The sequence below is a fragment of the Ylistrum balloti genome, unplaced genomic scaffold (genome assembly GCF_031769215.1).
Source record: "Ylistrum balloti isolate Yb309-2 unplaced genomic scaffold, AGI_CSIRO_Ybal_v1 Utg369658, whole genome shotgun sequence".
Lineage (NCBI taxonomy): Eukaryota > Metazoa > Mollusca > Bivalvia > Pectinida > Pectinidae > Ylistrum > Ylistrum balloti.
Genome location: NW_026781910.1, coordinates 425,834 through 440,633, shown reverse-complemented (window position 1 = coordinate 440,633; position 14,800 = coordinate 425,834). Strand labels below are relative to the sequence as shown.

At 35.6% G+C, this 14,800-nt stretch overlaps 1 protein-coding gene across 1 annotated transcript; it reads left to right on the top strand.

Moving 5' to 3' along the window:
* Positions 1 to 29: 29 nt before the first annotated feature.
* On the top strand, positions 30 to 12,974 carry LOC132558154 (estradiol 17-beta-dehydrogenase 8-like). The gene is made up of 8 exons (XM_060222690.1): positions 30 to 78; positions 2,250 to 2,369; positions 3,558 to 3,745; positions 3,919 to 4,014; positions 4,873 to 4,958; positions 5,565 to 5,692; positions 11,404 to 11,478; positions 12,740 to 12,974. The coding sequence occupies exons 1-8, from the start codon at positions 30 to 32 to the stop codon at positions 12,754 to 12,756; spliced, it is 759 nt and encodes a 252-aa protein (XP_060078673.1). The 3' UTR covers positions 12,757 to 12,974.
* The last annotated feature ends 1,826 nt before the right edge of the window (positions 12,975 to 14,800 follow it).

Here is a 14,800-nt window from a genome sequence, read left to right as displayed (position 1 = left end):
CTACTAAAAATACCATTCCAGAGTTCACAATGGCTTCCGCTGCAGGACTTCTAGCCGGTCGCCTGGCCCTTGTAACTGGTATTATTTGCTTGTGATTTGATTCTTTTAACCAAACAATACTGTGACATTTGTTTAAACATGTATTTAAACATCTATTTTTTCACCCAATGGCGCCACTCACACTAACTGATGGTAGTTTCTGATTTCTACAGGGAATCTATGTGCAGATCCAAAGGTTATTTTTTTAAACACAAACTGGCAAGGAACAGTTCAAAGGAACAGATTTTATTTTGCCAGAGATATACATTGAGAAAATATTTTCAGTCTTAACATGAAGAATTGCACGTATATTTTTAGACTTTAATTGTCCTCCACTGGAATTAGAATTGTAAAAGTGCAGTTCCTTGATAGTCTTTTGGTTATCCTTCTTCTTGTATTGATTAATTGTAACTAATCATATATATATTACTTCAATAAAGCTGTTTTATATATATAACCTCAATGAAGAAATTATATATATATATATACTGCAGTTCGTCTATCTCTCTCATTCTGTTTGTCTGTGTTGCAATTAATGTTGACAATCAGAAATTGATAAAAACATATACATTAGTCATCATTATCCCCCTACCAGTAACAAGGGGTCTGTCTGCCTGTCCGCCTGTTAATCCACTGTCTTGTTCAGGTTTAACTACTACACTACATATACTTGTCACTGGAACTTCATACTTGAGGTATGGGTTCTTCTTGGTTTGGCAGTGTCTTGTGCATCGAAACAGATCTATATTGATCTGAAGAAGGTCACGTTGACCTACATTTTGACTTTTGACTAAAATCAAAGCAACAGTTTGTCAGGATCTATCTCCTACACTGCTACTCACTGGAACTTCATGCTTCAGGTATTGGTTCACCTTGGTGAGGGAGTGTAAGGGGCCGTAATTCACAGCATTGCCTTCTTACATTGTCGACGTTATACCTTTTGTATAGAAAATGAAGGACGAGCAGGGTAATATAAGGATCAATATATGCACCATATCTTGCATAATGTGAATGAGGATACCTTACCTTACATAGTAGAAAGGTTTTACTAAATTGTATTTAGAAGGAATCACTGGTAAATTAGTGCATGACATGCACCATTAAAACAAGGCAACTTAAAAACTGGTAAGTGTGGTTGCTTAAAGTGAAAATTACAGACAAGAAGTCTAATATCAGCTGGTTATACTCGGGTCTTTTTCTGCCATTTTACAAAAGACTTGGGCTAATTTTTGGGATACTGAATTCATCACCACTTTCATAATTATCCCAAACTTTGCTTCATTCCAACATGTTACATGTCCAATAACAGTGGTTCTCTGGATTATCCAGGAAAACATGAATTGTATTTTATTATTATGACCTTAAGGTCATGGATTTGAATTAATGAACTTGATAGTGCTTCATCCAAGCTGGCTTCTGATGAGATATATTACAACACTTTTTGATCCTTGTAAAGATTTTTTCAAAGATTTTACTTACATTAATTATGTAATGCCCGTGACCTTGTAAGCTTGATACCCTTCATACTTCCAGACTGATATAAAAAAAAAGCTGATAAAATGTCAGAATCCATTTGACTATGCATCAAATTATTACACTAATGGCTACATATAGGTGTCATGACGAGAGGTTTTCAATTATTCACATGAAGCCACTTTACGGCTTCAACACAATTAACCTGTTGACCATGAAAGTACATGCATACATTATTGTAGGTCAAAAGATAATTAAGTTTGATAAACCTGATATCCCATTGTGTGAGCATGCTTTGTACATGTACTTGCCATAATCACAATCTAAAGGAAGTTGGTCAAAGATTTCAGATCATTTGATCTCTGATCTTGAAAGTGTGTCAAGATCATGCATTGATATGATCTTGATAGCCATTAATTTCTTCATGCTAGCTGAATAATGACCCAATATTAGCACCCCATTGTCCATTTCAAATTTAACATGCATTAACTCGGGTTTTCACAATATAATCACTTTTGTTGACCCATATGGAAATACATTAGGCATCTTAATCAATTTAGAAATTATCCAGGAAGCCATCTTTTGAAAATGAATCCACTTAGTTACTTGATTTTTCAATTTAATCCAATCATAATTTTAAATATATCTAGTGGTACAGTGGTGCTTCAACTTTGTAAAGAGAGTTTTGTTGTCCTTTTCATGGTTTTACAATTATGTATATATTATTTTCACACTAGGTGGCGGCAGTGGTATTGGAAAAGCTGTGTGTCAGGTGTTTGCTAAAGAAGGAGCCACTGTAGCTGTTGTAGACTTGCATGCAGAAACTGCTAACAGTACTCTGGAAACCTTACCTAAAGGTAAATGTACTTTTCGCAAGAATTAATTTGAGTCACTATAACTTACTCTAAGACAGTACTACCAGGCCCAAGTTACTCGAAGCTAAGTTTAAGTAAACCAGTGCTTAATAAAACAAATCAGATTGCTGCCCCTGAAAAAAAAATTAAAGCAAAATTGAAGATCACGAAATATGAATCTGACCTGTATCATTAAGCCACGACTGTGTTATCATGCAGAATATTTATTCATATTTTAAATTTTTTACTTATCACTGGTTCAATTGACATCAAGCATTGAACAACTACAGAGGACCAGATGTCATAGTTATCCTATCCCTTTTTTTCTCCCAAACAGGTTTTGCTTCTTCCATACATGTATATTTGTAAATAAAACAATAAAAGGATATATTAAAAGTTTATAGTATCATTTTAGATCTAGTTTTGTTGATAACATAATCAGTGCTTTTTCTAACATTGGTCAGTTCAAGTTACTTTTCCACAATTATCTGTAAATGTTTTAGAAAAATGTTAAATCATATGCACCTGATCAAAATGAGATGGGTTCTTCATGCTGGTGGCCATCTTTGATTTTGACAAAGAATATATTACTGTTGTTTAATTTGAAGAATTGCTGGAAAAATATTTCTCAAAATATTATGTTTAAGTTAGAGTCCCATGGTCCTTGGTTGTACTGTATTATTGCTGCTAGGAAGATGTTATGAATTGATTTCTCTCAAACTTTATATGTGGGTTTCTCTTGGTCCTTAGCTTTGCATGATTTCGGAAGTACAAGGTACTGAAAAAAACCCACTTTAACAGTTTGATATATATAATAATATAACTTGATATTGTGTTCATTTGATCAACATATAAATCCTTTGTTTCAATATGATGATCAGTCCAATAGATTAGAGGAAATGGCAGAAAGGAATGGAAAAGATTTAATTCTTACACAGAACTAGATAATATCTCACAATAGGGGTGTCAGTTAGGTCACTCTGGATGTCATTTTGGATATATGTATATGGTATATGAAATTTATTTGGTCAGGTTATTTCAACTGATTGAGAATTATAAGTGTTTATGGAAATAAGATGTTTCTTTCCTTTTAGATAAAAACTCAGGTGGTAACATCATTAAATAAATGAGTTACTGCTTCAGTCAGTAAGGCTAATGGCTGATATATATCAGGTTGATCTTCATTGATAGGTGATCACAAGGCCTTTGGTGCAGATGTTTCCTGTTCAGCATCCGTGAATGACCTCATTGGTCAGTTGAAAGACAAATTCTCAGCAGTACCCACAGTGGCTGTCAACTCAGCTGGGATCACCCGAGATAAACTCATGCTTAAAATGGGTGAACAAGAATTTGATGAGGTCATTGGGGTTAACCTGAAGGTATGATGATTAAAGACATACTGTACATATCCATCAATATGCCCATGGCTGGTAATAAGCCTATTCATAATTATTGCTGTTTCAGAAATGTCAATAAATGCTGAATTTATCATTAATAGTAAGAATGTTTCTTGTACATATTAAGTATTGTTATTTTCATAATTTTGTTTCAGGGAACATTCCTTGTAAACCAGGCTATCAGTCGTGCCCTAGTGGAGAGTAAAGCTCAAGGTGGATCGCTCATAAACATCTCCAGCATATCTGGGAAGGTAAAGCCACACATCTGTACTTAATGGCTAGAATAGGACACTGATCACACAAGTTTTGTTACCCTAGTAATATAAAGTGAAACAAGGAACTCACAAGTAGGATACATCTGTTGTAAAGCAAGACAAAAATACAGCAAACTATTTAAAGATGTTCTCATTCTTTAGGAATTATTGGTTTTTGTCCTAGCTTGGTCTGAAGTATTCTAGGGCGAAGAGAAACTAATTTGATATAAACCATACATCTGTTCACCATGGGGCAGAGGAGCTGGGCCTAATGGGAGAAATAGATATAAGTCTCTTTAAATATTTTTCATTTAGAATAAATAAAGAAATTTTAGTGAATTAAACCAGTGTAGCATGGTATTGTGAAGCATGGGGAAATGAACCGAAGTCAAAATACCATTATGGTGAAATGTACTCCCCATGGTAAAGTGAAGCCACTTTATATTTCGTTTTCAATCAAGGTTTCTTCACTTAATTTTTTTATCACTTTGATTGATTAGATTCCTCCGTATATAACAAAACTAAAAAATAGGGAAATAGGTGGGGAAATTTACTGTGGTGCAGGGCCATAGTAAAGTGAATCATTTCACTATTTCCTTACTAATTAACCATTTTTTACCTTTTTTTCTGTTTGTCCTGATTCAATCATATAAATACATAAATAACAAAAAATAATGGTGAAATGAACTGTGGTTCACTTTACCATGGGCTTCCCTTTATCATACTACACCAGGTGAGCAATATAGACCTTATGGGCCTGTTGTTTTATGTTTACTCCAGAGAGTCACTATCATTCATATATTTACATGTTATATATATATACCCCTCAGGTTAAGGTATTGTTTTACTCCTCAGGTTGGTAATGTAGGCCAGACTAACTATGCAGCTTCTAAAGCAGGGGTGGTGGGACTCACGAAGACTGTTGCCAAGGAAATGGGAAGGTCAGGATCTTTTATAAGTTTTGTTTTCAGTTGTTTTTTGTCCGCAGCTATTCTATGATAAATTACATCAGTATATTAATTTTGAAATTGAGCTTGTGAAGTGATTTAGTTGGTGTTTGGAAGGATGTTTATGATATTAATAGGATTGTAAGATATATTATTGTAATCGAAAACTGTAGTCGAACTGCTTACCAAAAAAAAAGAGGGATGTGCTTCATAAAACTTAACTTGCAGCGAAAAATTACTGTGTGAAATCAGTTCTTGATGATAACTCATTTTTCAAAAGAAGAAAATTTTTTAGCTCCAGTTTTCCTGAGCATAGCTGTTCATTAATTTTTTTATTTACTGCTGGTGATAAATCCCAGCTATGTCTATCTGATCATCTACCAATGGCATCAGACCTATATTTGACCTGTATCCTAATCACAGAAGTACTTTTCGGAATGATTTTATGCAGAAAATGTTACCATCCTGACAATACTTTTAACCACTTTACAAGCATCAGGCATTGAATATCATAATTTTCCAATTTTTAATTATAATATTTGACATTCTGTGCATCATGAAATGTGTAGGAACGTCCAAGTTTAATGAGCTGTATTTTAGGTTTGGTATCCGTGTGAACGCCATCTTACCTGGATTTATTGAGACACCTATGACTGATAAAGTACCGGATCATCTGATACAGATGACCAAAATGCTTATCCCTCTTTCACGACTTGGACAGCCTGAGGGTAAGTTATCAGTTTCACGAGTTGGGCAGCCTGAGGGTAAGTTATCAGTTTCACGAGTTGGGCAGCCTGAGGGTAAGTTATCAGTTTCACGAGTTGGGCAGTAATGTATTTCAGTATTCTATAAAAGCATGTCAAAGTCACTCTCCGAGATAAATATTACATCACAGTCATGAAAATCTCTTCTCTCCCAGGGAAAAAGGCTGAAGTGCAGATTTGAGTGTAATTTAATTTATTCTGTTGATGGGAAGACACTCTTTTGGTACACTCACTTGACAAAGACATTGTCCTAGCAGGAAGACAGTGTCCTGGAGGTAAAACACTATCAGTGGCAAAATACTTTCCTCTTGGTAAGACTTTCACCTGTTGGTTGGGAATTACTTTCTGGGTGGAAAGATGCTTAAGTTGGTGGTAAGACACTTTTGGTGGTAAGTTACATTGCAGGTAGTAAAACATTGGTGGTGGCAAGATACTTTCCTTGTAGTAAGATACTTTCCTTGTTGTAAGACACATTTGGTGGTATGTTACTTTCCCGATAGTAAGACACTAGTAGTGGTAAGATACTTTCCTTGTTGAAAGACACATTTGGTGGAATGTTACTTTCCTGATAGTAAGACACTAGTAGTGGTAAGATACTTTCCTTGTTGTAAGACACATTTGGTGGTATGTTACTTTCCTAATAGTAAGACACTAGTAGTGGTAAGATACTTTCCTTGTTGTAAGACACATTTGGTGGAATGTTACTTTCCCGATAGTAAGACACTAGTAGTGGTAAGATACTTTCCTTGTTGTAAGACACATTTGGTGGAATGTTACTTTCCCGGTAGTAAGACACTAGTAGTGGTAAGATACTTTCCTTGTTGTAAGACACATTTGGTGGAATGTTACTTTCCTGATAGTAAGACACTAGTAGTGGTAAGATACTTTCCTTGTTGTAAGACACATTTGGTGAAATGTTACTTTCCCGATAGTAAGACACTAGTAGTGGTAAGATACTTTCCTTGTTGTAAGACACATTTGGTGGTATGTTACTTTCCTGATAGTAAGACACTAGTAGTGGTAAGATACTTTCCTTGTTGTAAGACACATTTGGTGGTATGTTTCTTTCCTGATAGTAAGACACTAGTAGTGGTAAGATACTTTCCTTGTTGTAAGACACATTTGGTGGTATGTTAATCTCCTGATAGTAAGACACTAGTAGTGGTAAGATACTTTCCTTGTTATAAGACACATTTGGTGGTATGTTACTTTCCTGATAGTAAGACACTAGTAGTGGTAAGATACTTTCCTTGTTGTAAGACACATTTGGTGGCTAGTTCTTTACCTGGTAGTGAGATACTTTCATGTGGTAAGACACACTGTTCTTGACCCTTTGGTGGTAAGTTACTTTCCTGACAGTAAGATATTTCTTAGGGGTGTGATACTTTCCTGGTGTTAAGATACTCATCTTCACCTGACGGTAAGATTGTGCTCAGAGAAGTTTTCATTGACCTGTGAATTTTAGAGATAGGATGTTGCTACCATTCAGACCTGTGAATTAGTAAGACACACATCATCATGATGAATTGACAAAGGGTAGACCTTTTAGACAAATACATACACACATATCATTACAGAGGAAAGATTCCACATTTCTCTCTATTTCAAAACATTTTCACAGACCTGTGAATAACACATACATACACACATATCATTCACAGACCTGTGAATTAGACATATCATTCACAGACCTGTGAATTAGACAAATACATACACACGTATCTTTCACAGACCTGTGAATTAGACAAATACATACACACATACCATTCACAGACCTGTGAATTAGACACATACATACACACATACCATTCACAGACCTGTGAATTAGACACATACATACACACATATCATTCACAGACCTGTGAATTAGACAAATACATACACACATATCTTTCACAGACCTGTGAATTAGACACATACATACACACATACCATTCACAGACCTGTGAATTAGACACATACATACACACATACCATTCACAGACCTGTGAATTAGACAAATACCGTACATACACACATTATTCACAGACCTGTGAATTAGACACATACATACACATGTATCTTTCTCAGACCTGTGAATTAGACAAATACATACACACATATCATTCACAGACCTGTGAATTAGACAAATACATACACACATATCATTCACAGACCTGTGAATTAGACACATACATACACACATATCATTCACAGACCTGTGAATTAGACACATACATACACACATACCATATCACAGACCTGTGAATTAGACACATACATACACACATATCATTCACAGACCTGTGAATTAGACACATACATACACACATATCATTCACAGACCTGTGAATTAGACACATACATACACACATATCTTTCACAGACCTGTGAATTAGACAAATACATCCACACATATCATTCACAGACCTGTGAATTAGACACATACATACACACATACCATTCACAGACCTGTGAATTAGACACACATACCATTCACAGACCTGTGAATTAGACACATACATACACACATATCTTTCACAGACCTGTGAATTAGACACATACATACACACATACCATTCACAGACCTGTGAATTAGACACATACATACACACATACCATTCACAGACCTGTGAATTAGACACATACATACACACATATCATTCACAGACCTGTGAATTAGACACATACATACACACATATCTTTCACAGACCTGTGAATTAGACAAATACATCCACACATATCATTCACAGACCTGTGAATTAGACACATACATACACACATACCATTCACAGACCTGTGAATTAGAAACATACATACACACATATCATTCACAGACCTATGAATTAGACACATACATACACACATATCATTCACAGACCTGTGAATTAGTCAAATACATACACACGTATCATTCACAGACCTGTGAATTAGACACATACATACACACATATCATTCACAGACCTGTGAATTAGACAAATACGTTCACACATATCATTCACAGACCTGTGAATTAGACAAATACATTCACACATATCATTCACAGACCTGTGAATTAGACAAATACATACACACATATCATTCACAGACCTGTGAATTAGACAAATACATACACACATACCATTCACAGACTTTCACAGACCTGTGAATTAGACACATACATACACACATATCATTCACAGACCTGTGAATTAGACACATACATACACATATATCATTCACAGACCTGTGAATTAGACACATACATACACACATATCATTCACAGACCTGTGAATTAGACACATACATACACACATATCATTCACAGACCTGTGAATTAGACACATACATACACACATATCTTTCACAGACCTACACACATTAGACACATACACACATATCATTCACAGACCTGTGAATTAGACACATACATACACACATATCATTCACAGACCTGTGAATTAGACACAACATACATTCACAGACCTGTGACACACACACACACATTCACAGACCTGTGAATTAGACACATACATACACACATACATACACACATTCATTCACAGACCTGTGAATTAGACACATACATACACACATATCTTTCACAGACCTGTGAATTAGACACATACATACACACATATCTTTCACAGACATGTGAATTAGACAAATACATACGCACATATCTTTCACAGACCTGTGAATTAGACACATACATACACACATATCATTCACAGACCTGTGAATTAGACACATACATACACACATAACATTCACAGACCTGTGAATTAGACACATACATACACACATACCATTCACAGACCTGTGAATTAGACACAGACATACACACATACCATTCACAGACCTGTGAATTAGACACATACATACACACGTATGTACACCTGTGAATTAGACACATACATACACACATATCACACAGACCTGTGAATTAGACACATACATACACACATATCATTCACAGACCTGTGAATTAGACACATACCTGTGAATTACACACATACATACACACATCTTTCACAGACCTGTGAATTAGACACATACATACACACATACACACACATATCTTTCACAGACCTGTGAATTAGACACATACACACACATATCATTCACAGACCTGTGAATTAGACACATACATACACACATATCATTCACAGACCTGTGAATTAGACACATACATACACACATATCATTCACAGACCTGTGAATTAGACACATACATACACACATACCATTCACAGACCTGTGAATTAGACACAGACATACACACATACCATTCACAGACCTGTGAATTAGACACATACATACACACATATCATTCACAGACCTGTGAATTAGACACATACATACACACATATCATTCACAGACCTGTGAATTAGACACATACATACACACATATCATTCACAGACCTGTGAATTAGACACATACATACACACATATCATTCACAGACCTGTGAATTAGACAAATACATACACACATACCATTCACAGACCTGTGAATTAGACACATACATACACACATACCATTCACATTCATTCACAGACCTGTGAATTAGACACAGACATACACACATACCATTCACAGGCCTGTGAATTAGACACATACATACACACGTATCTTTCACAGACCTGTGAATTAGACAAATACATACACACATATCTTTCACGGACCTGTGAATTAGACACATACACACACACATATCTTTCACAGACCTGTGAATTAGACAAATACATACACACGTATCTTTCACAGACCTGTGAATTAGACAAATACATACACACATATCTTTCACGGACCTGTGAATTAGACACATACACACACACATATCTTTCACACATATCTTTGTGACTGGGACCTGTGAATTAGACACATACACACACACATACACACACGTATCTTTCACAGACCTGTGAATTAGACACATACACACACACATATCTTTCTCGGACCTGTGAATTAGACACATACATACACACGTATCTTTCACAGACCTGTGAATTAGACACATACACACACATATCATTCACAGACCTGTGAATTAGACACAGACATACACACATACCATTCACAGACCTGTGAATTAGACACATACATACACACATACCATTCACAGACCTGTGAATTAGACACATAAATGTATCTTTCACAGACCTGTGAATTAGACACATACACACACATATCATTCACAGACCTGTGAATTAGACACATAAATGTATCATTCACAGACCTGTGAATTAGACACATACACACACATACCATTCACAGACCTGTGAATTAGACACATAAATGTATCTTTCACAGACGTGTGAATTAGACACATACACACACATACCATTCACAGACCAGTGAATTAGACACATACACACACATACCATTCACAGACCTGTGAATTAGACACATAAATATATCTTTCACAGACCTGTGAATTAGACACATAAATGTATCATTCACAGACCTGTGAATTAGACACATAAATGTATCTTTCACAGACCTGTGAATTAGACACATAAATGTATCATTCACAGACCTGTGAATTAGACACATACACACACATATCATTCACAGACCTGTGAATTAGACACATAAATGTATCTTTCACAGACCTGTGAATTAGACACATAAATGTATCATTCACAGACCTATGAATTAGACACATAAATGTATCTTTCACCTCCTGATTTATGTTTGTGTTACAGAGATTGCCAACGCCTGTCTGTTTTTAGCTTCTGACCACAGCAGTTATGTGACTGGGACCACTTTAGAGGTTACAGGTAAGATCTTGTAAACAAATAACATAATTTTCCAATATTTCTTGTAAAGATATACTTTAAGATTATCTCTGTGGAATTTTGTCTGATTAGAGTATTTACACTATATCTCCAAATGATTACCCTTCAGAAATTTTTTTATAGAGAAGTAAGAATTGTGATTAAACTGAAAAAAGGTTTGTTATCCCCTTGATCAATATGTCAGAGTACAAATATCTGGACATATTTGAATACAAAGTCTATTCTCACAAGCACGAAAGTAGTCTCTGTCCCCCTTGATTATCAGATGGTAGGCTGCTCAAATCATCCTTTGTCTGGTGTCCTGTCATTGTCAGGTGCCTTTCCATTCTTTAACAATTCTTGTTTTTTCTATTTATTGTGAAGTTTTAAATGGATCCTTCTCAAATTTTATTTGTTCCAAAGCATGTCTTGTCCATTTTTGGACTGATTAGAAAAAGAAAATGGCCAATAAATGGAGGATTGGGCTACCTTGACTGTTATAGCTTATCATTATTTTGGAAGAGGTACCTAAAGATAGATCATTCTAAGATTTCCATGTACGGTTCCTCCAAGACCCTAGTGCATGATTTTTGGACAGATCAGGAGAGAAAAGAATTGGAAAGATAAATAAACCAGTAGACTCCAGGATCCCTCTGGTATCTCTTTTGAAGACTCTCTGTTAACATTCATTAGATATACTTGTTTGTTTCACACTTCGTATCCATCATATCAGTAGCAAGTTATTCAAGTTATCTTTCCTGTTTGAAACCCTTTGGAATTTTTACCTTCACTTCTTATACTCCTGTCAAAAACTTTGAAGAGAAACATTTCCTGCTGTTGTAAACACTCATTTTCAATTGGTTTCTTTCAAACTTGTTACCTGTGGTAAACACTCATTTTCAATTGGTTTCTTTCAAACTTGTTACCTGTGGTAAACACTCATTTTTTAATCAGTCTCTTTCAAGCTTGTTACCAGGTAGGCTTACACACAATGACATGAAGCAATCTTTTCCTGAAGGGCAGTGTGATATCGTGTTTGGAAGAATTTATGCCCTTTCGTGTTTTCATAGTCTTAATCTTTCCCAGCAATCTCCTACATTATTTGTACAAATCTCTTTCAAACTTGGCATGTTGATAACTCATTTATGAAATAATATTTTTCTGAACAATCTGTTGCATTTTTTCCCTAAATGTTGCAATTTTTTCCTTAGATCTTTGAAACACAGTAGGCTATATAACCATGAAATCAAATTATTTCTAACAGGTGGCCTTTTTCCATGAGGAAGGCATTAGTGGACAGTTACTACTGGCGATATGAAGCAGCTTATATCAGTGCCACACCTGAAATGATGCAGGAATACAGTAGAAAGCACTGACATTATGATGTTGGCAATACCTCTGTACCATGAATTGTGATCTTCTTGTAATTTTCTATCAATGGTTAGGTAGTTTGTACTGTAATCCTATTTATATTTTCACATATAAAATTGTTGAAATTTTGAGTTGTTCTTGTGAATTTTTTTGATTATATATTTCATGGAATGAATCACAGAACTTGCACCAGCAATACTTTTTAAGGATGAATAATTGTAAAACAAGAGGCTTAAAAAGTAGAACAAGAGGCCCATGGGCCTTAACAATCATCTGACATAAAATACAAGATTTCAAATTTTGAACTTTAGAAGTCGAAAATGTGTTTTCAAGATGGCGGCCATGTTGGATTTTGGACCAGCCCGAAATTAACAAACTTTGGTCAGGATCATCTCACGATCATTTCAGGTAAGTTTCAGTGTAATGAGACATGTAGAACTTGAGAAGTTGAAAATGTTTACGCCGGACAATGCCGGACAAAAGGCGATTGCAATAGGTCATCAGACCTTCAGTCAGATGACCTAAAAATTGGAGTTTTTTGTGTATTTACCAGGAAAACGATTTAAATTTTTTTTCAGTGAAGGTTTTGTTTTCAATATTTCAAACAAATCTGCTGTTACTCAAATGGGATGAAGGTTCATTACACTCACTGCATATATTGAGCTAGATTTTTCAACAAAACATCACTGAGCTGTATACTTACAGTGTATGTTCATAAATCACCAACTGTATACTACAGCTTTCAGCTTTGTTATTTATTACCATCTACTGTTTACAGTGAACAGCTTTGTTTTACAATCTCCTGCACTGTATACTACAGCTAAACAGCTTTGTTCATTACAATCTCCTGCACCGTATACTACAGCTAAACAGCTTTGTTCATTACAATCTCCTGCACCGTATACTACAGCTAAACAGCTTTGTTCATTACAATCTCCTGCACCGTATACTACAGCTAAACAGCTTTGTTCATTACAATCTCCTGCACTGTATACTACAGCTAAACAGCTTTGTTCATTACAATCTCCTGCACCGTATACTACAGCTAAACAGCTTTGTTCATTACAATCTCCTGCACCGTATACTACAGCTAAACAGCTTTGTTAGTTCATTACAATCTCCTGCACCGTATACTACAGCTAAACAGCTTTGTTCATTACAATCTCCTGCACCGTATACTACAGCTAAACAGCTTTGTTCATTACAATCTCCTGCACCGTATACTACAGCTAAACAGCTTTGTTCATTACAATCTCCTGCACCGTATACTACAGCTAAACAGCTTTGTTAGTTCATTACAATCTCCTGCACCGTATACTACAGCTAAACAGCTTTGTTCATTACAATCTCCTGCACCGTATACTACAGCTAAACAGCTTTGTTAGTTCATTACAATCTCCTGCACTGTATACTACAGCTAAACAGCTTTGTTATTTTATTACAATCTCCTGCACCGTATACTACAGCTAAACAGCTTTGTTCATTACAATCTCCTGCACCGTATACTACAGCTAAACAGCTTTGTTATTTCATTACAATCTCCTGCACCGTATACTACAGCTAAACAGCTTTGTTAGTTCATTACAATCTCCTGCACTGTATACTACAGCTAAACAGCTTTGTTCATTACAATCTCCTGCACCGTTACTACAGCTAAACAGCTTTGTTCATTACAATCTCCTGCACCGTATACTACAGCTAAACAGCTTTGTTCATTACAATCTCCTGCACCGTATACTACAGCTAAACAGCTTTGTTAGTTCATTACAATCTCCTGCACCGTATACTACAGCTAAACAGCTTTGTTAGTTCATTACAATCTCCTGCACCGTATACTACAGCTAAACAGCTTTGTTAGTTCATTACAATCTCCTGCACTGTATACTACAGCTAAACAGCTTTGTTATTTCATTACAATCTCCTGCACCGTATACTACAGCTAAACAGCTTTGTT

Bases quoted from the DNA above. Each gene is read 5' to 3' on its own strand.
- LOC132558154 (XM_060222690.1), top strand. From the start codon at position 30: ATGGCTTCCGCTGCAGGACTTCTAGCCGGTCGCCTGGCCCTTGTAACT. The intron at 3,746-3,918 runs GTATGATGATTA...ATTTTGTTTCAG, and splicing joins TCATTGGGGTTAACCTGAAG to GGAACATTCCTTGTAAACCA. The intron at 4,959-5,564 runs GTCAGGATCTTT...GCTGTATTTTAG, and splicing joins GTTGCCAAGGAAATGGGAAG to GTTTGGTATCCGTGTGAACG.